Source organism: Neolamprologus multifasciatus, chromosome 23, assembly GCF_963576455.1.
Source record: "Neolamprologus multifasciatus chromosome 23, fNeoMul1.2, whole genome shotgun sequence".
NCBI lineage: Eukaryota > Metazoa > Chordata > Actinopteri > Cichliformes > Cichlidae > Neolamprologus > Neolamprologus multifasciatus.
This window is the reverse complement of record NC_140460.1, coordinates 2,885,489-2,909,127: the sequence shown is the minus strand read 5'-3', so window position 1 is coordinate 2,909,127 and position 23,639 is coordinate 2,885,489. Positions and strand designations below refer to the sequence as shown.

The following is a 23,639-nucleotide window of genomic DNA, read 5'->3' as shown; positions in this document are numbered from 1 at the left end:
TATCCACTTGCTTAAATACACGTTTTAGATCTGGTTTGCAGTGTAGCTTGTATGTTATGTCCTCACCTTCATTATAATATAGCCATTAAAATGTGTAGGAGTATGTGCTCAGTTCACATGCGGGTGGAGAAGTGAATCAACAGAAACCATTAGAAAAATTCTGACGGTTTTCAGTTGGAAGAAACAATTCAAATAATCACGACCCATTAGAGGTGTCACATTATCACAGGCTGTATTGTGTTTGCTTTGATGGTTTCCATTATTTCAACTACATACAAAAGATGCAGTCCTTTCTAGGCAGTGGGAATGGGTGAGGAGGGTCCCAAATAATGTACTTTGATCCAAACACAGTTATGGCATCCTTGAGCAATTTAATTAATTTAATTTCACTAGCTGGGACTACATCCTCACTTGGCAGCATTTCCTGTAGATAATGTATTGCGAATTAAGGCTGCAGTGTAGTAATGGCCTCAGAGAAGACTTGACTGGGCAGAAGCCTGTGGGCTAATGAAAGGTGAATGAATGGAAAAGTGGAGGGATGGTGGGACACAAAAAAAGAGAACATTGTAGCGCAGGAGGGTCATATGTAGACAGAGAACCAGAAGGGGGGTGTATGAGGGGTGGTCCAGATAAGTTGTTTCCAATTATCGATATATAGAGATTTCTTTTAATAGAAAACAGTTTTCAATTTTTTTTTAAAGTTAAAATATTATTTTAAAGTAACACCAAGAACGAACAAAGTAAGAAACTAGGAAACAGTTTCTGTGATTCGTTAGATTCACCCTTTATTAAAGTGACAACTGAAGCAGAAACAAAGGTTTTCTTTATCATGTCTGTCTGCCATTTAGTCGCTCACAGGAGAGACATTAAAGTAGGTCTGATGTGAGCTACAGGATGAGCTCTGTAAAAATACTTTTTTTTTAAAGCTGTGACGGAAATGTGCACAGAAAAAAAGGAAAAAAGCTTTATGGGAAAAATAACAATGAGTCAGTGCAATTCAGAGAACTGTGATTTGTGAGGTTTTTTCACTCAATATCCTGAAGGAAAAGGTTTTTTTAAGGGGGGGTCTGTGCTTCACTCTCCTGTGAGGTGCAGGGTGCAGTGGCCTATGTGGAATGCCCTGTAGGGCAGCGGTCCCCAACCTTTTTTGCGCCACGGACCGGTTTATGCCCGACAATATTTTCACGGACCGGTGTTGTGCCAAAAAGTGATTGCCTGCCAAAAACTGATTTCCAATATTTCCGTGTATTTTTTATGTGTAATATCTTTATGTATGTTGGTAAATAGACTTCGGTGAACAGCGTTTACAAAGGGATTATATATAGAATTAAAAAATTATCTGTTTTTTTCAAGTATCTTTACAGCTCTGTGTTATTGTACTTACATTATAACCAATCCGGTCCTTTATCCTCGCTGAAAATATTTTTACAGAACTATTGTAATATTTGCTGCAATTTCTGCTGTCCAACTACTTCTTACAAAAGACATTTTTAATGTTAATGATATTTTTTTAACTGCATAAATAAAGGTTATATAAAAGTCACTGCCAAAAACTGATTGCGGCTTCTACCTTGTTACACGAATGTTGTTTGTGGCTCAATATGACTTTATGTCATCCATGAGGGATGCATTTAATATATGTTTCACATATTATAGCCCAACAAGTTACTTATAGCAGTTTAAATACGAGCAATCAGTTTTTGGCAAATACCGGAAATCACTTTTTGGCAGACAATCACTTTTTGGCACAACACCGGCCTTTAAGGTGTCGCGGATAAATACAACAAAATAAAACTAGTACCGATACCAAAAAAAAAGATTTATTCATAACACACGTGAAAAGACCAAGGAAAACCGAGTTAACGATAAAAACGGTAACAAAATAACGCTGAAAACCGATAAAAAACCCTGAAAACTATACATTTCACACCTGAGCCTCAACTCTCGCGGCCCGGTACCAAACGAGTCACGGACCGGTACCGGTCCGAGGCCCGGGGGTTGGGGACCACTGCTGTAGGGGGTATTTCTTACAGTTAAGCCAAATGATTAGACGCCTTGTCGAGAACCCCACTTATCACAGTCCCAAGTTATCACAGAACTATTTCTAAACCATCTGATATTTGCATAAGGTGAGCTGTAGCGGTTGAGCTTTCATCTTTCGCTCGGATCAGTCTGATTCTACTTTGGCGTGTTTGCATGAACCGCCCAGGGAAGCTGAGCTGAAAGGATTTGGCCTCCCTTGTTCCTCGTTTATGACATCCACGCCAGGGTTTAAAGCAGGGCCACCTAGACACAGCCTCCAGGCCAGCCTTTTGCTGCCTGTTTGCGGTGATTTGGGATTTATGGAATGGGAAGTGCAGAGCTCCGGGACAGGATGTGGAGTCACTGCAGGATCGTACAGCCCCCCTATTCTTGACAGAGCTGGCGTGCGTCTGCATGAGCACCTCGTCTCTGCAGAAGATACACTGTAGAACCGGATCGCTTTGTGGCATCTGGAAATCTCAGTGTTCCCGAGCCCTCTGCTTAAGAGTCAATCTAAACCCAGGTACGTCGATTTACGCGACTTTTTACGCATCTTTTGCTTCGCACCAACTCACAGAAACAGTTAGTCCCGCGTTTGTTTTTATCGCCTTTTATTAGCTGTTCTCGCAAAGAGTTTCGGGATAATACAGATGCTGCCAAAACGTATCTTCTCAGTTATATTAGACACATTTCAGTGTGATCTGTGGGTGAAACTGCAGTTGATCTAAGTCTCTTTTGTTCAGTGCAGACAGCCTTGGGGGTTAACTTAATAACAGAGTGCTCTTTCCCCCCTCGTGCTGTTGTTTTGCCTGCCCGGACATGCACTGTGTGTCTGTGTGTGTTTTCAATAGGTGAGCACCTTTACAGTAACTATGAAATGCTCTGTGTCATTTGATCTATTTTTAAACTCTGGTTTATTGATGGCTGAGTAACCTCATCTTCTCCTCTTCCTCTCCACACAGATTCAGGTGATGGCTCACCTCTGGGCTCTCCTGTCAGCAGGCCTGCTGCTGATGTCCGTGGCTGAACCTCTGAGCAGCCCTGAGGAAAATGACAACAAGCTAGTGAAACACGCAGTGTTCACTAAGAGCCAGGCAAGTGGTTTAGGAAAGCTTCTTACATGTATGTTAGTCTGACAGCATCCGACTATAAATAAATCTCAGTTTGTTGCCTTTTCCTGCTGCAGAGTCAGGTGAACGAGAGTGCACTCAGAAATGTCAGTGCACCAACACCAAGCCACACACCTACAACCTGTGAGTTTTTTGGTTTTTTTTTTTACTTTTGCTGTGTTTATTTTTTCTCTCTTTTGTTGCGCTGTGTCTTACATTTCAGCATTTCCTTTCAGCAGCTCCCTCTTTTTCTTTGCATTAGCAGCTCCTTTGACCACCACAACTTCCCCAAACTCTAGCCTTGCTCCACAGTGTCCAGGAAACCAGCTGATGCATGAGAGCAGCAATGTCTGCATCTGTCCATCCATCATGGTAAAGGATGGTGACAACTGTACTTGCCCCAAGGGCTTCACTTTGGAAGGAGCAGCCGAGTGTAAAGGTGAGAAGTGATCAAAACTGTGAAAGTGCTTTTTGTAGAATTGGAAAATCCCAAAAACAAAAAAAAAATGCTTTTGACACCTTTTGAGTTTTTAACATTTACAGCAATGCAACACAACATAAAGGTGCGCTACGTTAGCGTAGCGTGAACAAAATTGCACGCAGGCTCATTTAGCCTCTCTTGGAAAATATTCATGTGTATTAGCATCACGGTTGTGTTTAAACTTTTAACTGTCCTGCCAAATTTTCAGAAGCAGTGATGAGAAACAAGCTACCAGTTGATCTAACTGCAGTATAATTTATTTACAAAACTTTAGCATTTAATATTTCAGTGCTGTGTTATATATTATTCATATATTTTTGTCAGCTTGACATCACCATGTAAAACTGCAGGTGTCTGAGTTAGATTAAGCGTATTATCTCTGTTGGACAGATGTTGATGAGTGCGAAGGAGAGAGACCAGGACCATGTGACCTCCATGCCAGCTGCATTAATAACCCCGGCTCTTACTCGTGTAGCTGTCTCCGTGGTTACCTGATGGGTTCTGAGGGGTGCCAGGGTTCGTCAACCTCTGTGTGTGTTTTTCTATTTGTGTGTGTGTTTGTGGGGGAAAAAGAAATGTCCGATGCAGGTTTTCAGAAATTTTTTAGTATGATCATAATTTACGTGTTTCTTATGGGTCTTGCAGATGTTGACGAGTGCGCTTTGGCCGCTGTGACCGGCCTGCAGGCCTGTCAAGGCGAGGCTGAGTGCAAAAACACACCCGGCTCCTTCACCTGTTCGTGCCATGAGGGATATGTAATGGCTACAAATGGGCGAGGCTGTGTAGGTGAGGTTAATGTTGAAGTCTGGTGTGCGTTTTGATAAAATATGCTTGTACATCCAAATGCATATCAGCATAAAATACAGGCAGACACGCTACATCATAACCCGGGATGACTTAAATGTTTGCATCTGTTAAACTTGGTCATTTATCTTACAATTGATTGGTGTTGCTCCTCTGTAGATGTGGATGAGTGCGGCTTTGAGGAGCTGTGTCGCCGCGAGCTGGGAAATGTGTGCGTTAACACTCCTGGCAGCTTTTCATGCCAGTGCCAGCTGGGCTTCAGAGCAGAGACTCCTGCCTGTGTCGGTAAATCGTTAAACATCACCACGACTGAAAAAAGGCTGATGTCCAGATTTGATCTGGTGTTTTGAATTTTTAACATACTTCATTTGAGTTTCTGCAAAGTAAGAACTTTGTCTGACAGAAAGAAATGCTTCAATCTGCTGCTTTGCCTGCTTATATACGCTCCTGTCCCTCTTTCACCCTCACGTTAAAGGCTGATTTCCTCTTTTGTTCTGTAAAGAAAAAAAAGAAAGAAGTCTGCTCACTTTCTTTTCGACTTCTTTGCGCCCCTGGTCCTCCAGCACATCCTGTGTACCCAGGTTACTCTGTGTGCTAAGGCACGATGCGCTTTCTGTGCCTGCTTTTCATGGCTTAAATTTTCATAGTAACATCTGTGCTGTGCTTGATTATGTACTATGATTTTACCACCACTGTCAGAAAGTAGCAATGTTAAATGGACTAAAGGGGAATTAAAAGAAGAGAAAGAAAAAAAATCTATTACCACAGCTTCCCAAAGTGGTTCAGTGACAGTTATTTAAAACAAGGTTGTTGACATGAAAATGACTTCGTACCTTTATTGCTTGCCAGTAAATTAAGGGAGTGCTTTGCAGGAATTAAATTTCCTTTTCTCTAGATGACATAATTTTTAATTGCAAATTGCGTCAACAATGCAAAGAAGAAGAAGTCATATGTTGTATCCATATGTCACTAAATGATTCTGTCCTTTTGTCTCTGTCCCAGATGTGGATGAATGTATAGAGAGTCCCGTGGTGTGTGATGGACGGAGCGTATGTGAGAACACGCTTGGGAGCTACGAGTGTGTTTGTCGACCGGGTTACCAGGGAAACGGCACACACTGTGAAGGTAAGCAATTAGTGCTGACGTCCCTCCGTGGAAAACTCTGTTTCCTGTGGACGGGGTCAGCTTCCTTGTGTGCGCGTGTTTTAATGCTTGCTGTTATCCCTTCCATTAAAATGATCCCAAGTGGTAGTATGAGCTTCACTGAATAGAAATGAAGCGGCTCTCTGTCTGTCTTCAGATGAGAATGAGTGTGTATCTGGTGGTCACACGTGTGACGCCAACGCTCGGTGCGGTAACATCATCGGGTCGTATTTCTGTCAGTGTTACCAGGGCTTCAGCGGCGATGGACACTCTTGTTTTGGTGGGTAAGGGGTGTGTTTGTTTGTTGTTACCCACTTGTATCATGTAAGCATTACTTTCTCTGTATGAGCATTACATGTGTTTGTTTGCAGACATTGATGAGTGTGTTGTGAACAATGGTCGCTGTGAACACAACTGCACCAATGAGCCAGGAAGCTACAGCTGCCAGTGTGCCTCGGGTTACCAGCTGGACCCGGACAGACACAGCTGCACAGGTAAAAGGCAGGCTGATTAAAGTAGGCATGAGTCAGCATGACTTTTTCTTATGTTCCTTTAGAAAAAAAGAAAGTAGTTTGACATTTTATAAAATAGGCTTCCTAATTCTTGCTGTTGTACAACTTTTATTATTGTGAAATGTGTTCTATAAATAATCATAATCAACTCGTTTGTGGATCTACTGAAAAAGTAAGCACACCCTTAATGTAAATACTAATTCCTGAGATGTTACTCCGTAATGCACAGTGCTACATTTGGTAAAAATCAAACACACCATGTGTGCAAATGGCTAATACCAACTGTCAAGCACCATGGTGGATGGTGCTTGACAGTTGGTATACGTGAGTTGATGATTTAGGCTTGTTTTGCAGCCGCAGGACCTGAGTCGACCTCACAGCTAAAGCTTGGCCCAAATTAAGTCATGAAACAGGGCAATGAATGGGCAGCACGGTGGTTAGCACTGTTGCCGCACAGCAAGAAGGTCCTGAGTTCAATTCCAACATCAGGCCGGGGTCTTTCTGTGTGGAGTTTGCATGTTCTCCCCGTGTTTGCGTGGGTTCCCTCCGGGTACTCCGGCTTCCTCCCACCGTCCAAAGACATGCAGCTTGTGGGGATAGGTTAATTGGAAAAAATCCAAATTACCACTAGGTGTGAATGTGCGAATGAATGTGAGTGCGAATGGTTGTCTGTCCCTGTGTGTTGGCCCTGCGACAAACTGGCGACCTGTCCAGGGTGTACCCCGCCTCTCGCCCTATGACAGCTGGGATAGGCTCCAGCACCCCCCGCGACCCTGCAAAGGATAAGCGGAAGCGAATGGATGGATGGATGGATGAACAGGGCAATGATTCCAAGCAGAACAGCAAACCTGCAACAATGGAGAGAAAAGGAGAGAATCGAGGTGCTGAAATGAAGTTATTGCTGCTAACAGCGGTTCTACAAGCTGCTGAATAATGCCGTTTGCTTACTTTTTCATTTGACTGCAGAGTCTTGTGAAAATTTTATTTGTCACATGATTGTGTCTACCTGTTCCCCTCTGCTTATTCTCTAAAGCTCCATATAATCCAAGTATTGGGTATATTGTTTGCATTAACTCTAAAATGTGGGCTTTGCTACTGTCAGAGGAGTTTATTTGTTATTGTGACCAAATGTAGTCCAGGACAAAATTCAGAAATTTAGGATGACCTCTGATGATGATGATGATGATGATATAGCACCGTCCAAACCAAACAGATCAAGTGAACAAACGGGAATGGCAGCAGAAGCATGCAAAAACTACAGCTATGGATCAAGACCTCTGTTATTACTATTATTGTTATTATTGTACAGTCTGTATATGTCAAATCTGATGTCATACACATTTTTATTAGATCCTTGCATCATATTTTTGCTAAAGTCTCACAGTGCATGGCTGTGAGACCTTTAAACTGCCTTTATTATTGATGAGTCTAAAATTTGCTGCACCATCCACCATAACAGCCAATCAGATGAGTAGTTAAAATGTAACTATCCTCTTCATTTTAATTAGTTACACACAGTAACCATTAAATTGAAACCTAAACACAGTTGCTGTATTTCTTCCTTCTAATAATCCCAAATTTGCATTGAAATAGAGACGAGGTTCTAAGGTCAAGTCATAGTGCGGCTAGTCAACAGAGGGCAGCAGAGATCATCTCTGTGGGCTTCTGCATCATTCTCAAAAGACATCGCCATTGTTGCTCTCTCCATTCAGTCACTCTGCACTTAGCTGGTTTTCCAGGTTTGTGCAATTTTGTGCTAATAGAATTTCAAATGTGTATTTCAAGTCTAAACGAGTCCTTGTGCTGAATGTGTTTCATGTTTTGCCACGGCGCAAGAGTAATCTAAATGTTGCTGATCTCCCCAGATGTGGATGAGTGTGTGGGACTAAATGGGACTTGCGAGCACATTTGCATCAATACTCGGGGCTCTTTCCACTGCTCCTGCAGACCCGGCTACCAGCTGCATATTGATGGCCACACCTGCGTGGGTCAGTCCCTCTTAAACACTCACTGCTGTTTACCCAATCATTTTCGGTCATTTAAACATGCCAAGCATCAGTAGTAGTCTGCCATGAATATGTCTTATCTCTTGCTAATTATTTTGGTGCATGTGATTCTGGTTTTTCTTGTGCATATTTTCCGTGCAGACACTCTGGAAGTCGTTGTCCTGAGGGCACATTTTGGAAAATTAGTGAGATGAGAAAACCAGCCTGTGAGGAATCTGTTGCATACATAAGAGAGAGCTGTCCAAACATGATGTTTATGATCTGTGTGTTTCTGTGTGTGGCTTTGTGTACATAGACATCGATGAATGTAAACTCCAGAACGGCGGCTGTTCCCACACCTGCACTAATTCTCCAGGGGGACATACTTGCCATTGCCCCCCTCCTCTGCTGTTAGACATAGACAACCTAAACTGCAGGAGTAAGTTTGATTACAGAGTTGACATCACAGTCTTTTGTGTACTGAATATATAATTATTAAAAAAAAAAACAGAAGGTAGGCACTTCTTTCAAATCTGAATAAAAAAAATCTTATTAAGAACTCTTGTCCTGGGGTTTTAACACCGATTTTTCATCAATATCAAATCTTTCATTGTGACATGACACAGCTAAATATGTTTTTTCCTTCTGATCAGCAGTCAAAACCTGAAAACATTGCTTCTTCTATCAAAAAGAAGAAACATAGCACCAAATTTCACAATTTAAAAGCTGAAATAGCAAGTTCACTATCTTCTTTATTGTTCAGTATTTCTGTGTACCAAGCTAAAAAATTTTATTTATTTTTTTACCCAAAAAGATGCTACATCCTGTAAGCTGAGAAATGGTGGTTGTGACCATACGTGCACTTTAAGGGCTGAGGGCCATGTTCAGTGCAGCTGTCAAGCTGGCTGGCAATTGGACGAAGACGCGAGGAGCTGTGGGGGTGAGAGTTCATGTTCACTGCCAGCACTTTATTATTAGCTGAATCACACGGCGTTACTATCAGCAAACGTACTCCCGAAAGCACCAATTTGTTGTGATCTGGTTTTGTGTGCACATTCCTCTGCGCCATATCCTTCTGGGTAGCAAGAAAATGATGTCATTCACATAGATTACAATTTCAAGTTACTTTTCTCAAAATTTCGAGTTTATAAGTCAAAATTTTGAGAAAGATTTCGAGTTATGGAAACAGGCTTCCATAGTTATGAAATTGTATCAATGCAACAAGCCCTGATAGCCTTTTTCATATAACACCTAATATCAAAATAATAATTACAATGACTTTACCATCTCTTGAATCCAGCAGAAATACACTCACCAGCCACTTTATTGGGTACACCTCTTTAACTGCCCATTAATGCAAATATCTAAGTGCTTCTAGGCAGTGTTGGGAAGGTTACTTTTAAAATGTATTCCATTACAGATTACAGAATACATGCCCCAAAATGTATTCTGTAACGTATTCCGTTATGTTACTCAATGAGAGTAACGTATTCTGAATACTTTGGATTACTTAATATATTATCTTGCTGTTTACAACTACATGAATGTACTATTGCTGTGATTTATTACTGTTACTGAAGGTCCGCGGCTCCGAACCGTAGTAAAGGGACCTCTGGCTAATACAGTGGGTTCTGTGTCGGGCTCGTAGCCGAAAACTAGCTTAACTTTGTTGTCTGGGTCAACTTTGCTAGCAGAGACAGAGAGAGGCGTTGAAAGGCTGCTCCAACAGAACTTATTGTTTTTGGAGGAAAACACGAACACGGTGTACAGTCGAGTCTTAATAGCTTACTTACAACTGGGCTCGTCAGGCTCTCTTCTTGGCTGCAGTGGTTATTATTATATTTACATGCTTCCAGCTCCCGTTTTTGCTCGATGACAGCTCGTACTTTTCCTTTTTCTCCCTCCCTCGCTCACAGACACATAACATGTATGGCAGTCCATTCTCCCTGCAGCACGAACTACACTGCCCATGATGCTACATTCTTTAGAGCTATACCTGTAGCATTCTGCCTGTTAGCTTAGCACAACAACAACAAAAAGGCCTCTCTCACCCAGGAAACACGCAGAGAGAGCGCGTCACCCTGTAACCATGGCAACCGTAACGCTGCCGCCTGGAACAACAGAACGTAGCTGTCAAACAAAACCCAAACAGTCCTGACCCGCCACAACATGAAACAGGGAAGTACCGCCGTGTAATCCATTTATTTCAACAAAGTAACTGTATTCTAAATACCACCTTTTTAAACGGTAACTGTAACGGAATACAGTTACTCATATTTTGTATTTTAAATACGTAACGGCGGTACATGTATTCCGTTACTCCCCAACACTGCTTCTAGGCATGTAGACCAAAGACTGTATAAGACATTTTTTACATTCACGGATGCAGACGTGGTCAAGACAACCTGCTAAAGTTCAAACTGAGCATCAGAATGAGGATGAAAGGTGATTTAAATTACTTTGAACATGGCATGGTTGTTGGTGCCAGACAGGCTGGTCTGAGGGTTTCTTAAGCACATCCATCGCTGGGGTTTGCAGAGAAAGGTCTGAAAAAGAGACAGAGGGTGACAGTTCTCTTGGCAGTAAAAATGCCGTGTTGATAACAAAGGTCAGAGGAGAATGGCCAGACGGCTTTAAACTAATTGAAAGACGCCAGTAACTGAAATAACCACTTGTTACAACCAAAGTATGCAGACGAGCATCTTTGAACAAACAACGTGTAACCTTGAAGCAGATGGGCTACAACAGCAGAGGATCACTCTGCCACTCCGGTCAGCTGACAACAGGAAACTGAAGCTAGAATTTCCACAGACCACCCGTCTGATAAATCCTGATTTCTGCTGTGAGTAATTTAGCATAAACAAGAGGAAAGCATGGATCCATCCTTGTATCAGTAATTGAGGCTGGTGATGGTGCAGTGGTGCACTACAGGCTTACCATTTTCCGATGGCTGCTTCTCATAGGATGATGCACTATGTGAGAAAGCTCAAGTTATGTCATGATACATAATCATAATGAATAGAGCACTTTTGGGATGTCGTAGAATAGGCCCTTCACATCAAAGATGTGCAGCGCACAATTCTTCAGACCCAAAATCTCTGAGGAATGTTTTCAGCACCTTGTTGAATCTGTGCTTTGAAGAATTAAGGCAAAACCCAGTACTAGCAAAAGTGGCTGATGACTGTAGATTATGCAGGCAGCAATTTATTGTTGTAGTCTTTAAGATTGATTTTTTTAGAAAGGCTAAAGAGCCAGAGAGGCTTTCAGAGATTAGATCGGCTTCTCATTTGCGTTGCATACTAGAGGTGGGAATCACCATACATCCCACGATACGATATTATCACAATACTTAACGCACAATACGATATTATTGCAATTTTTTAAAATATTTTGCGATATTCAGATTTTGTACATAAAGGTAAACTTTATCAATATTCATTTTCTCTAATATCAAAGTCTCACACTCAGTCTTTCTCTCATTTCAGTTTGATTGTTGACAAACTGAACGGTTTGTATTACAGTCTAGTCCAACTTAACTGAATCAACCATCTGGTACAATTATAGCTATTCTGAACTATGCAGTTTATGAAAACTATGCAGCCCCTTCAGCAACTGAAGAATTTGAAAGTAAATTAAAACAAAATAGAATTTTACATTAAATAAAAAAGTTTTAAACTTAATTAAAATAAAACATGTCTTAAATTAAAATAAGTAAACTGTCATGTTTATTGCTGCCATAAAAAGTTAAACACATTTGGACAGTGAAGGAATGTCAGGATTCTTGCTCAGAAAAAGGATCAACATGCTCTGAAGTCAGAGCACAAAAACCTTTTTTGTAACAAAATATCGATTTCTGCTGTCCCTGTATCGATACATTATTAGCAAACAAAATATCACCATACTACACAGTATCGATTTTTTCCCCATCCCTATTGCATTCGCCATGTGATTTCTTTTCATGAAGCTATTCATAAAAAAGGAAATTTGATAGTTTGATAGTGTGTTATGGACGAATGACTCCCTTGAATGAATACAGAGGCGGGCATGCCTTGTCACTTAGCCAACCATAAATTAAGCAACTGTCACGTAGGTTTAATGTTTAATTGCCCTCCTTCTGTCTTCTGTCATGAGATGTGAACGAGTGTGAGGACTTCACTAATGGAGGCTGCGAGCAGCTGTGTGTGAACCATCCTGGTGGGTTTAACTGCACCTGCAAGGAGGGCTATATAATTAGAAAAGATGACCCCACCAAGTGCCAGCGTGAGTCAAACATAATCTTATGTAGTGTTAAAAATAGATTTATTTCAAGTCCTTCACTTATCTTTATTAGCCTCTCTGCCTTTCCAGCTGTGTGCGACCCCCCTTGTCAGAACTATGGCGTGTGTGTTGCCCCGAACATTTGCGACTGTCCTCCAGGCTATCCCGGAGTGGGCTGCTCAGGTACAATAAACATTACACGTAATATGTATATAATTAAAATGTTTTTCACAGAAATATAGACTGTGCAGATTAAATTAAAGTTAATTTGTGTCTCTTTTTTGTGCACCTTTCGGTGTCCTTTGAGGTTAGTATAAGGTTTGAGTATTATAGCCCTTTTCGTTGCATGTTTCAGCCATGTGCTCCCCTCCCTGCGCTCATGGAGGTTCCTGTATGCGCTGGAACGAGTGTTTGTGTCCTCGCGGCTGGACAGGAGCAGGCTGCCACACAGGTACACTGCCTTTGGGGATCAGAGGGACAGGTGTTACATCAAATAAATAGAGTGGACAGTAGGGATGCAACGATACCAATTTTTTCAAACCGATACGATACGATACTTGGATCTGAGTACTTGCTGATACAGAGAACAAAAACCGATACTTCTACCACACACACACAAATGCAATGAATTGGAAGACAGGTTTTATTTTATTCTCTGCCGATAAAAAATAAAATCTTAATAAAAATGACCACAAAAATTTCAAGTGAAAAATAAGCACTTCTGTTAAATTATTGCAGAGTCTCCACATTGTAATTTTACAAAATATCACTGAACTATTGGCACTGTCTGGGCGGTTGGGAATTTCATATCGCAGCTCGAGTATGCTGAGAAGACGGTGCAATCCTATGTTTTCCACGACCAGCATTGGCTGGTCATCCAGAGCGATAAAATGAGTCGAGCCTCTGTTATTTTAACTGCCTGTGGATTTTCTCTTGACATTTTTCATCGCTTTTCCAAAACCTGAGTTAAAGTTGGCTGTTCTGGTCCACACTGCTGACATTTTGTTTAGCCTAGCTACAGCAGCCTCCAGTTTCTCTTTTTTTAATCTGGAGCTGCCAGTCTCACTCGTCTAACCCTGTGCCTGTTTAGCGCGGGATGTCCCCCTAGTGGCCAATCTAAAAAACTACAACAGAAATGACAAGCCACCCTCTGATTAATGAAATAAGTTGGTATCGGTTCATGGTATCGGTTAACTTTTACGAGTATGAGTACACACACATTTTACAGTATCGGTATCGGTGCATCCCTAGTGGACAGTGTTTAGAGAAGCACTGTTTACATCAATGTGTTGCCCAGAAAATGCTTTTATAAGATGTTCTCACCTAAGACAAAGAGGCACTCGTACATATATCCATGCATGTATAAATGCATGTGCACAGGTGACGTGTGTGTCACAATGCCATTTTCTTCTGGATTCGACATCTGATTGGTAGCTTTGACTTTTCTTCGTGTCTCTTCTCAGCTGTGTGTGAGTTGCCTTGTGCCAACGGTGGTCGCTGTGTGGGACCTGACACCTGCCAATGTCCCTCTGACTACACTGGCCCCCAGTGCCTCTTGCGTGAGTAACACAATACAATAAATGATCCCAGGTGTGTAGGCACCACCGAGATCTACCCGTCCACCTGCCTCCAAACAGTTTCTGGTAAAACATGGGCTATAGGATGGCAGAAAAACAAAAAAAAGCATGAACACATTTTTCTGCACAGACTGCGTGTTACTATATTGTTTTGCATTTTGTAGCCCTTTGCACTCCTGCCTGTCAAAATGGGGGAAGATGTGTGGACGTCAACAAATGCACATGTGTTGGTGGATGGCAAGGAGCTCGATGCCAGATAGGTGAGATCAGTCATTCTCTGTTATCTCTGTGTAGCTTTTCCTGCATAATGAAAATATATTCAGACTAAAATATGATTAAACCATGTTTACACAGTAAGTTACAAATTATCATGGATGTAATTTTAACAACCACTTGTGTTTATTTAAAAAAAAGTAATATAAAGCTTTTCATGTCTTCGGATTACTTTCCTCTAAGCAGTGAGTGTGATTTGCTTCTGTGCAGCTGGAGGCTTTAGTGTGATATTGGATGTGAAATTAGATGTTGACACCAGTGGATGCAGCATGGTTTCCCGTGGTTTCTTCTTCTCCCTGTTGCTTGCTGTTTTTTTCCATTGTTGCACTACTCTGCTGTCGTTGTTGTTGAGATAATGTTTTTTATTCAATGTGCTTATGGGTGGAGAGAAGCAATCATTTGACATATTTCTGGACTCTTTCTCTTATATTTGAAACCAGACACCGACAAATATGCAGCGTTTATTGTTCCATCCTGTTTTGTCACCTGGCATTTCAGAGCATATTCAGTAATTATTGAAAATCTTCACATTTTTCTTCTGTGTCAGTGGTGTAGGGCAGCGGTCCCCAACCTTTTTTGCGCCACGGACCGGTTTATGCCCGACAATATTTTCACGGACCGGCCTTTAAGGTGTCGCGGGCAAATACAACAAAATAAAACTAGTACTGGTACCGAAAAAAAGAAGATTTATTCATAACACACGTGAAAAGACCCAGGAAAACCGAGTTAATGATAAAAACGATAACAAAATAACGCTGAAAACCGATAAAAACCTTGAAAACTATACATTTCACACCTGAGCCTCAACTCTCGCAGCCCGGTACCAAACGACTCACGGACCGGTACCAGTCCGAGGCCCGGGGGTTGGGGACCGCTGGTGTAGAGCTAAGCCCTTCAATCATAACATGCGACGGTGTCTGCCAGTGCACAGCTTCATAATCAACATGTTTCTAATGTCCAGACTTTCATCTGGAGCTTTTCTTTCTCCAATCAGTAACAGTGTTTTTAAGTGGAAAAATGTCATTACTGTCATGGTCTCGGTGTCTACCCGGCCAGCCCTGCAAGGCTACGGCTGTATCCCAATTCAGGGTCTGCAGCCTTAAAGTACGCAGCCTCAACGATCCTCAAGGGCCGCGTACTTAAAGACCGCTAAGGCCGGAAGTGCGAGACTTGTGAAATGGGACGGTCTAGCCTCCGTTGCGCTGCCCAGGTTGCCTAGCAACCATGATACTAACAGCTGGAAACGTTTCATACAGCTTTGTTTGACAGAAATGAAGGAGAACATCTTTTGTTCATTTGTTTGTTTGTTTCTACACGAGCTTTGATCATTCTCTGATTAAGCTCAGCTACTGAACGGCGTATATTTTAAAGTAAAGGCTTTAAAACCAAGTTAGTACAAACGTCACTAATGTCACATAACTTTGCCGACATGTGGCCAACAGTAATGTTTTAATGTTCTTTGTTATTAAACATTTGCACATAAATAAGTGACATAATATTCAGTACTTACTTAAAGTTTACTCTTCCGGCGCCCCTCATCCGCCGTTTTTTTTCGGCAAAATTATCCACACCCACCGCCGCGCTATGCATTCTGGGATATGTTGGGCCACGAAGTCTACACCGCCACGTCCTTAAAATTCAGGGAAATGAAGGACGCATTTGAGGGCCGCATTTAGAGCAGCCTTCGAATTGGGACAGCCTTCGTCGCGTCGCTGTGACGTAATCGGCCTTAAAATGCGGCCTTTAAGGCTGCAGACCCTGAATTGGGATACAGCGCATATGTGTTTTGGTTTTGCTCTCTCTCTCATCGCTCTGCCTGGGCAAAGCTCACTGAGAGCTTCTGCTTTTGGCCCGCGCACCTGCTTCTAATCATGCACAGGTGATTCATCATCATGTTCCCTGGCCACTTCTTAAGGCTGTGGCTCTGAGCTCCTCGTCGCTGGACTATTGAGTTTGACACGTTAGTGTAAAATCCGGCTTTGTGGGTTCTAGTTTCTTCGTGTGTTTTCCTATTTGTGACTTTCGTCTTCCTGAAAATAGATTCTCCGGACCTGCCCTTTTACCCCGAACCTTGGAACATTGAGCATGGATGTTGGCAGTTTGGTGTGGCGTGTGTGCGGAGGTTTGAGCAGAGCGAGCGAGTTGAGTGTGTGGAGCAGAGATTTGGCGTACGAGTGAGAAGTAGGGCTGGGTATCGTCACTGATTTCTAGAATCGATTCGATTCCGATTCACAAGGTCCCGAATCGATTCGACACATTCGATTTTTATATCTATAAAAAGAAAGCTGACATTTGTGAGACTTTATCAAAGGTGTAAGCATCACAGCAGAGGCCTTTGTGTCAAAGTAGCTGAGGATAAAACACAGAAAAATAAATATAAAAATATTCTGCAGTAGCTCAAAAACGAAAGAAAACCATTAATCAACATATGAACGTTACCTGATGCTGCTGAAGTGAAGCAGAGCAAAGTTACAGAGGTTTTAGAGACACAGCAGAATGTTTTGCAATTTTGCATAATTTTAAAAAGTTTAAATTTGTTCAGTATTGAACAGCAGAAATGAGGCTTTCTTGTCGAAAGTTAGTAAAAGGAAAAAAACAGCGTCCGACAGCCTGTAAACAACGGTAGACTTGTGCGAATAATGCAGGAAAAAGATTTTTAGATGGGAAACTGTTCTTGAAGTACAGAGAGAGAGAGAGAGAGCTGTGCATGAAGTGTGATTTTATCGAGGTGGAAGCAAAACAGCAAAAGTCAGAGTGAATTCATGACGATGTTTATGTGAAGCGTAGTTTGGATCTTCTTTTGCTGCTGGTTCGGTCAATATTGTTTGAAGAGAAATAAAAACCTGCAGCTTCAGAATCAGCGCAAAAAGGATGTAAACACGGATTTTGCACAAAGACGTAAACACAAAGCTCGGATCGGCCGACGGATCAGAATCAGCGAGCTGTCGGCTTTCAGCCCCGACCGTGTCCGTGCCGTCGGGTGAGAAAGGCGACATCTCACTGATTCTGATCCATCGGTGGGTCCAAACTTTGTGTTTACGTCTTTGTGCAAAATCCGTGTTCCTGCTTTCATTTACTGTTTTAGCTGTTTGGTGGATGTTGAAATTTTGTGAGGTTTAAGCTGAGATTCTGGCGTTTTGGGCAATTTATATTAAAAAATCTATTCAGGATTTTAATGAATCGATATCACGTTATCCAAGCCAGAATCGATAAATCGATAATCAAAACCCACTCCTAGTGAGAAGGACCTGTTTCCCTTCCCCGAACCTTCCCCTGGCTTATCCCCACCTGTATATATTCTGTACCTGTGTTTTTGTGTGAATGAAGAACTGTTAACGTGCGACTTTCAGTCTGTGTCTGATTCCGGTCCACTTCTGTGACAATTACATCCCTTTGGCTATAGTCACATATTCATTCCTACAAGAAAACACAGAATAAGTTGCTCCATACTTATAAGCGGAAACACCGTCCAGCCTTGTGTTCTTACACTGTTGTTGATAAATGTATGTTCTGCTCATTGTGTAATTTATAACTGCCCAAATACTCTAAATAATCTATGCTCCATGTTTAATAAGAAGACTGTTTGGATTTATGCATTCTTCTTTTCTGTCCTGATCAGAGCCTGTTCTGTGCCAGAAACCTTGCAAAAATGGTGGCGTGTGTGTGGGCCTCAACCGGTGCCGCTGTACCAAAGGTTTCACTGGAGAGCTCTGTGAACAAGGTTAGTCCATGAGTGTGGAAGAATGTGTACATGTACAGTATGTGTACAAAGGATCATGCTGTGTGCTGTCTGCAGCGGTGACTACACCCTGTGTGCCACCCTGTCAACATGGAGGCACATGCAGCCCTCACAACACTTGTACCTGTCCTGAGGGCACTGCAGGCCTGCGCTGTGAGAGACTGTGAGTATCAATAACTTCTACAGCATCCATACTTAACATATCTCACAGAGTGAAGTGCTTTAATGGGCTGATATGGTACTATTAGGTCTTTAGGTAAGATAAGGTCTGATTATTCAAGACCTTGTATTTTATGAGAAGGATTTTAAATTGAATTCTGGATTTAACAGGGAGCCAACGAAGAGAAGCCATATGAGAGAAATTTCTCTTCCTAGTCGCTGTCAGTACTCTTGCTACAGAATATTGTATCAGCTGAAGGCTTTTCAGAGAGTTAATAAATCCATGGTCAGATGCAAGAAACTCAGACACAAAAGCACAGCATTGAAGTCACTGCAGTTTCCCCACATCTTCACAGCTAATTGTAACACCGGATAGAGAAGCCGCTGATTAACAACAGAATTAATTTCTCTCACAAAACTACAATCACAGAAAGACCCAGAAAGAAGATGTGTACTCATCAGCATTTATATTGAAAACATTCCCCTCGTAATTGCTTATTTAATTGACCCCAATAAACACGACTCCTCATTTAATCTACCCAGCACAGAACTCATCATACAATAGGAAGTGCCTTTAATTCTGTGCTGTACTTAAAAAAATAAACAATGATAAATAAAATATGTGAGGCAATACTCAATAGGGGTGGGGAAAAAATTGATACTGTGTAGTATGGTGATATTTTGTTTGCTAATAATGTATGGATACAGGGACAACAAAAATCGATATTTTGTTACAAAAAGGTTTTTGTGCTCTGACTTCAGAGCATGTTGATCCTTTTTCTGAGCAAGAATCCTGACATTCCTTCACTGTCCAAATGTGTTTAACTTGTTTTTGGCAGCAATAAACATGACAGTTTACTTATTTTAATTTAAGACATGTTTTATTTTAATTAAGTTTAAAACTTTTTTATTTAATGTAAAATTATATTTTGTTTTAATTTACTTTCAAATTCTTCAGTTGCTGAAGGGGCTGCATAGTTTTCATAAACTGCATAGTTCAGAATAGCTATAATTGTACCAGATGGTTGCGTTCAGTTAAGTTGGACTAGACTGTAATACAAACCGTTCAGTTTGTCAACAATCAAACTGAAATGAGAGAAAGACTGAGTGTGAGACTTTGATATTAGAGAAAATGAATATTGATAAAGTTTACCTTTATGTACAGAATCTGAATATCGCAAAATATTTTAAAAAATTGCAATAATATCGTATCGTGCGTTAAGTATCGTGATAATATCGTATCGTGGGATGTATGGTGATTCCCACCTCTAATACTCAAACCTTGACATTAACTTGGTGGGGTGGGGGGTCAAAAGTGTGGGGCTGGGTCATCCTGTGCTGCTGGGCATGCGTCCTGGTGGCCTGGTTATGCTGGCTAGTGTCCTTCCTGGTGTTTGGGTCTGTTTGCTGTCACACGGATCCTCCAGTGTTATGTCGTCCTCTTCCAGCTTGTCTGTGCTATAACGTGATGCCACCAAATCACCTTCACACAAGCAATATTAAATGTCTCGGATTAACATTTCCCCCAAACTGTAAGCGCTGTTTAGCTTCAGTTAAAGTCTGTCATTCAAAGTGGTACAAGATGATTGACATTGTTGGTCAAACTTTCCTATTTTCCTTTACAAACAAAATATTAATCTTACCTAAAATTAATTATTTTCATTGGACCTAATTTGTCCAAACAGAACCTGTTGCAAATTTCATAATTCGACATTATCAATATTCTTTTTGGAAAAACAAACCTCCCCATATAAAACTCAGCATTACAAAAACATCGAAATCTCATCGAGGATTTAAAATCCCCAAACTTGAGTTTTACTAGCTTGCAAATTAGCCCCGAAACATCAATCAGTGCCTTGAAGTAATTAAACAATAATTAACACAACAAACCAACAGGACAAAACTAAAATCAAAGTTTTCACAGGACTCTGTGAACACAGAAATAAATAAAAAAAAGTAGTAGCCTGGCCCTGTTAATCAAAGGCAAGGCAAGTTTATTTGTATAGCACAATTCAACAACAAGGTGATTCAAAGTGCTTTACAGATACATTAGAAACAAAAACAATGATTTAAAATCGATTAAAACAAGCAAGCAAACAAACAAACAAACAAACAAAACAGTATATAAATTCAAAAATCAAAACAGATAAAATCAGTAGTTAAAATGTAAGTTTTGAAATTTAAGCTTAAAAGTGTGGATTTGGTGCTTTATTCAAATGCAGCTGAGAACAGGTGAGTCTTCAACCTGGATTTAAATAAACTGAGTGTTTCAGCTGATCTGAGGCTTTCTGGGAGTTTGTTCCAGATATAAGGAGCATAAAAGCTGAATGCAGCTTCTCCGTGTCTGGTTCTGACTCTGGGAACTGATAAAAGACCGGATCCAGATGACCTGAGGGATCTGGAAGGTTCATACTGGGTCAGGAGGTCACTGATGTATTTATCAAAGGCCTTTTGATTAACTGTTAATCAGCGTTACCAACTCGATAAGAGCTGAAGATTTGGCAGTTTGCTTGTCTGGAGCATTCAGGCATGTGTTAGCACATTGCCACAATCTTCCCAGGAGTTATAGAAATTCATACTGAGCTGGTTTGATGCGGTACTATAAGGTCTTTAAATAAGATGGGGCCTGATTATTCAAGCCCTTAAAATTTATGAGAAGTATTTCTCACATAGAGAGAAATGTAACCCTCTTTATGTCTGTTTCTTCAAAAAGTACATGGCAGCACGGCTTAGGTTTGCAAAGTTGCATCTGAACAAACCAGAAAACCTTTGGAACACTGTCCTTTTGTCAGACGATTTCAAAATGGAAATATTTGGTGATAATGCACCACTTTTGACATAACAATCACAGTATATCAGAACAAACACGTGATACTGTCAAACACAGCGGTGGAGAGGTGACGATTTCACCATAAACTTCTCTGTGTACCAAAGTGTTCTAGGGTCAAATGTGAGGTCATCTGTTGTTCTCAAGTTTTTCAGGTACAGCGCTTTACTGCAATACTTGTCTTGTGCTTATTTGTGTCCCAGGACATGCCCAGTGGTCACTACAGTAGTGAGTATGGCTCGAGGGGTGAGGAAAGCATTTAGGGAAAGCTACGTTGACCGCTGTGGACCCTTCGGAGTTCAGCTTTGTACTAAATACAGGTAAGCTGTTTTTCCTCCTGGATTCTCAACACTAATTCATGAAGTATCTTAATTTCCTGTCAAAGAAATGAACTTTCAAGAACTTTACTGTCAGCTATTCTTTATGTAATTACCTTCGCCCTTAACTGGATTAAATATGCAGTGAAAGTATTTTTAAAGCGTTTCCAACAACGCAATGAAAAGCGAGGCTTGACTGAGTTTAAGATGTGCAAATGATTTAACATATGTTAAAGGTTGTGTTAGTCCAGCTTGATTAGAATACAATATCACACAGTCGTGTGATTGTGGTTGTGTTTTCAGGATAAACCAGGCACGTGTGTACCTGCAGGCCTACAGGGTGGGCTACAAAATCCAGTGTCCACAGGGGAAGAGCAGATAAGCAGCGCTGGATACAGTGAAAGTGGTTTGTCATAAGAAAATGTCATCCTCCAGACAATCCTTTGGTCAACACAGGGAGATAGAAATGGACTGATGTAACATCATATGTAAAGTGCTGAGGGTGTTGCAGCTTCTCTGGGAGAAGTCTTACCTGATTATCAGCCTCTGTGTTGAAATTAAATTACACTTCTGTCATGAAGAAGATTTATAATGTCTATGAAATCATGTCAGCGATTGAATAAAAATGAGTTCACATCAGCAAATATTTGAAGATTTCAAGCACGTAGACGTTCGAACGGGACAGTTTTTGAGTATTTCTGTAGTCATCTCAGAGTAGATCCATTACAGCAGCAGTTGTATTGTAAGCCATGTTATCACTGTAGTACTGATAATCAACCTGTTATGAAATAAGCACAAGTTCAGTGTTTAGTTTGAAATTCTTGTAAAACATTAATCAGCTTGAAAAAGTGAAAATCATGATTTTTCCCAACATGTTTGTTTTGAACGTATATTCAAACGAACCCAGTCACCTCCGTGGATCGGTCACTACTCAGATAGCTAACATCCAGCCTGTTTTTTGTTTTGAGCTCTACTCATGTTTTTTTTTTTATCTAGATGATAGCGACATAAAAAATGCCTAAAGTGACAAATTCAAAATAAACTATTGCCTATACTACTGCTCCTTCTTTTGACAAAGGAAAGCATGTGTTTTATACTCCTAACTGATCAAAACTCCTAAAAAAATAATTGAATTAATGATTTTATTGGGTTATCTGTGAAGTGTAGCAGTGGAAAGTGGGGAGAGGGCATAAACCCAGACGAGGAGTTCACCATGAACTTCTGTGTGTACCAAAGTATTTTAGAGTCAAATGTGAGGCTGACAGATAAAGCTCAGCAGAAACTGGGTCATGCAACAGGACACTAATCTATAACAGAATGGCTATAAAAGGAAAGAATCAAGGTGTTGCAATGGCCTGGTCGATGTTAAGACCTGAACTTGACTGAATTGCTGAGGCAGGACAGATCTATGCATAAATGAATCCCTGAAAACTGAACTGAAGCAACACGGCTGGCCTCTGAGTGCTTTGACTGACAGCTGGGTCATCACAGACCCTCATGGTTGATTGCCACCTGCTAAGCTTGACCCCTGCGAATATTGAACTGGACCTATCGACTGTGGTCTTGGTGCCTTTTAGTGTCTATTAGGGCAAGTAATAAGGCCTTCTGCAAGGAACAGCTCATCCAAGAAGTCTGTGCTCTATTCTGTTCCATGTAGATTCAGATTCAGTTTACTAACAAAAGCAAGCTGAAGCTGCTTTAAATATGGTATGGCACTAAATATGGTCAATGTTTGTGGGTTTTTATAAAATATATTTTTATATTGTTTTTATATTTGATCAAATTTTACAAAAATTTTACAAACAAAAAAAAAGATTTGTTTTGAAAGTTTACATACAGATGCAAGTGATGATTATTGAAATATTCCATTAAAAGTAGTTAACATTTGATATTATCCACAAAAACTTTAACTGGATCAGCATTTGTGAGAGTATTTATGAATTTAGCAAGGACTCTTTCTATGCAACAGAAAAGAATAGAATAGAATGTCTTTTATTGTCACTATACATACACATGTGCAATGAGATTCAGAGCAACTCCTACCCAGTACAGACATGTAGAAAAAAAGAGGGGAAAGGTGCACAGTTCTGCAGCACTATATAGACATCAACCGTTTCTGTGGCGCTATATACAAATATTAAAGAAATAAATAGGGTTATGTATTTACAGTGTGGGGTATTGCATGTAAATTAAATATTGCACAGTAATGATGGTAGTTTGCATAGTCTGTGTATAGAGGGAAGTCCTTGGGGGGTGAAACTGTTTTGTCAGTGCATGTGTGAGTTGAGGGCGGTTATTGCTTTTGGAAAGAAGCTGAACCAATTCAGACATGTCTTTAACCTGCATTCCTTCTAATGATTTGTAGATGAGAGTCCTGTGGTTTTAAAAAGACTGTATAGAAATCTAAGGGAAAGATACCCACCAAAACAGAGAT

General features: G+C 40.8%; 1 protein-coding gene across 1 annotated transcript; it reads left to right on the top strand.

Annotated features, from left to right (window-relative positions):
• The first annotated feature begins 14 nt into the window (after positions 1-14).
• Positions 15-21,788, top strand: LOC146490706 (uncharacterized). The gene is made up of 22 exons (XM_085152115.1): positions 15-2,545; positions 2,985-3,116; positions 3,209-3,275; positions 3,394-3,570; positions 4,003-4,128; positions 4,258-4,398; positions 4,576-4,701; positions 5,419-5,541; positions 5,717-5,839; positions 5,931-6,053; positions 7,937-8,059; positions 8,373-8,495; positions 8,871-8,996; positions 12,188-12,316; positions 12,404-12,496; positions 12,669-12,764; positions 13,777-13,872; positions 14,055-14,150; positions 17,783-17,884; positions 17,960-18,065; positions 21,092-21,208; positions 21,509-21,788. Exons 2-22 carry the CDS (start codon positions 2,994-2,996, stop codon positions 21,585-21,587), a joined length of 2,415 nt encoding a protein of 804 aa, XP_085008241.1. The 5' UTR covers positions 15-2,545; positions 2,985-2,993; the 3' UTR covers positions 21,588-21,788.
• The last annotated feature ends 1,851 nt before the right edge of the window (positions 21,789-23,639 follow it).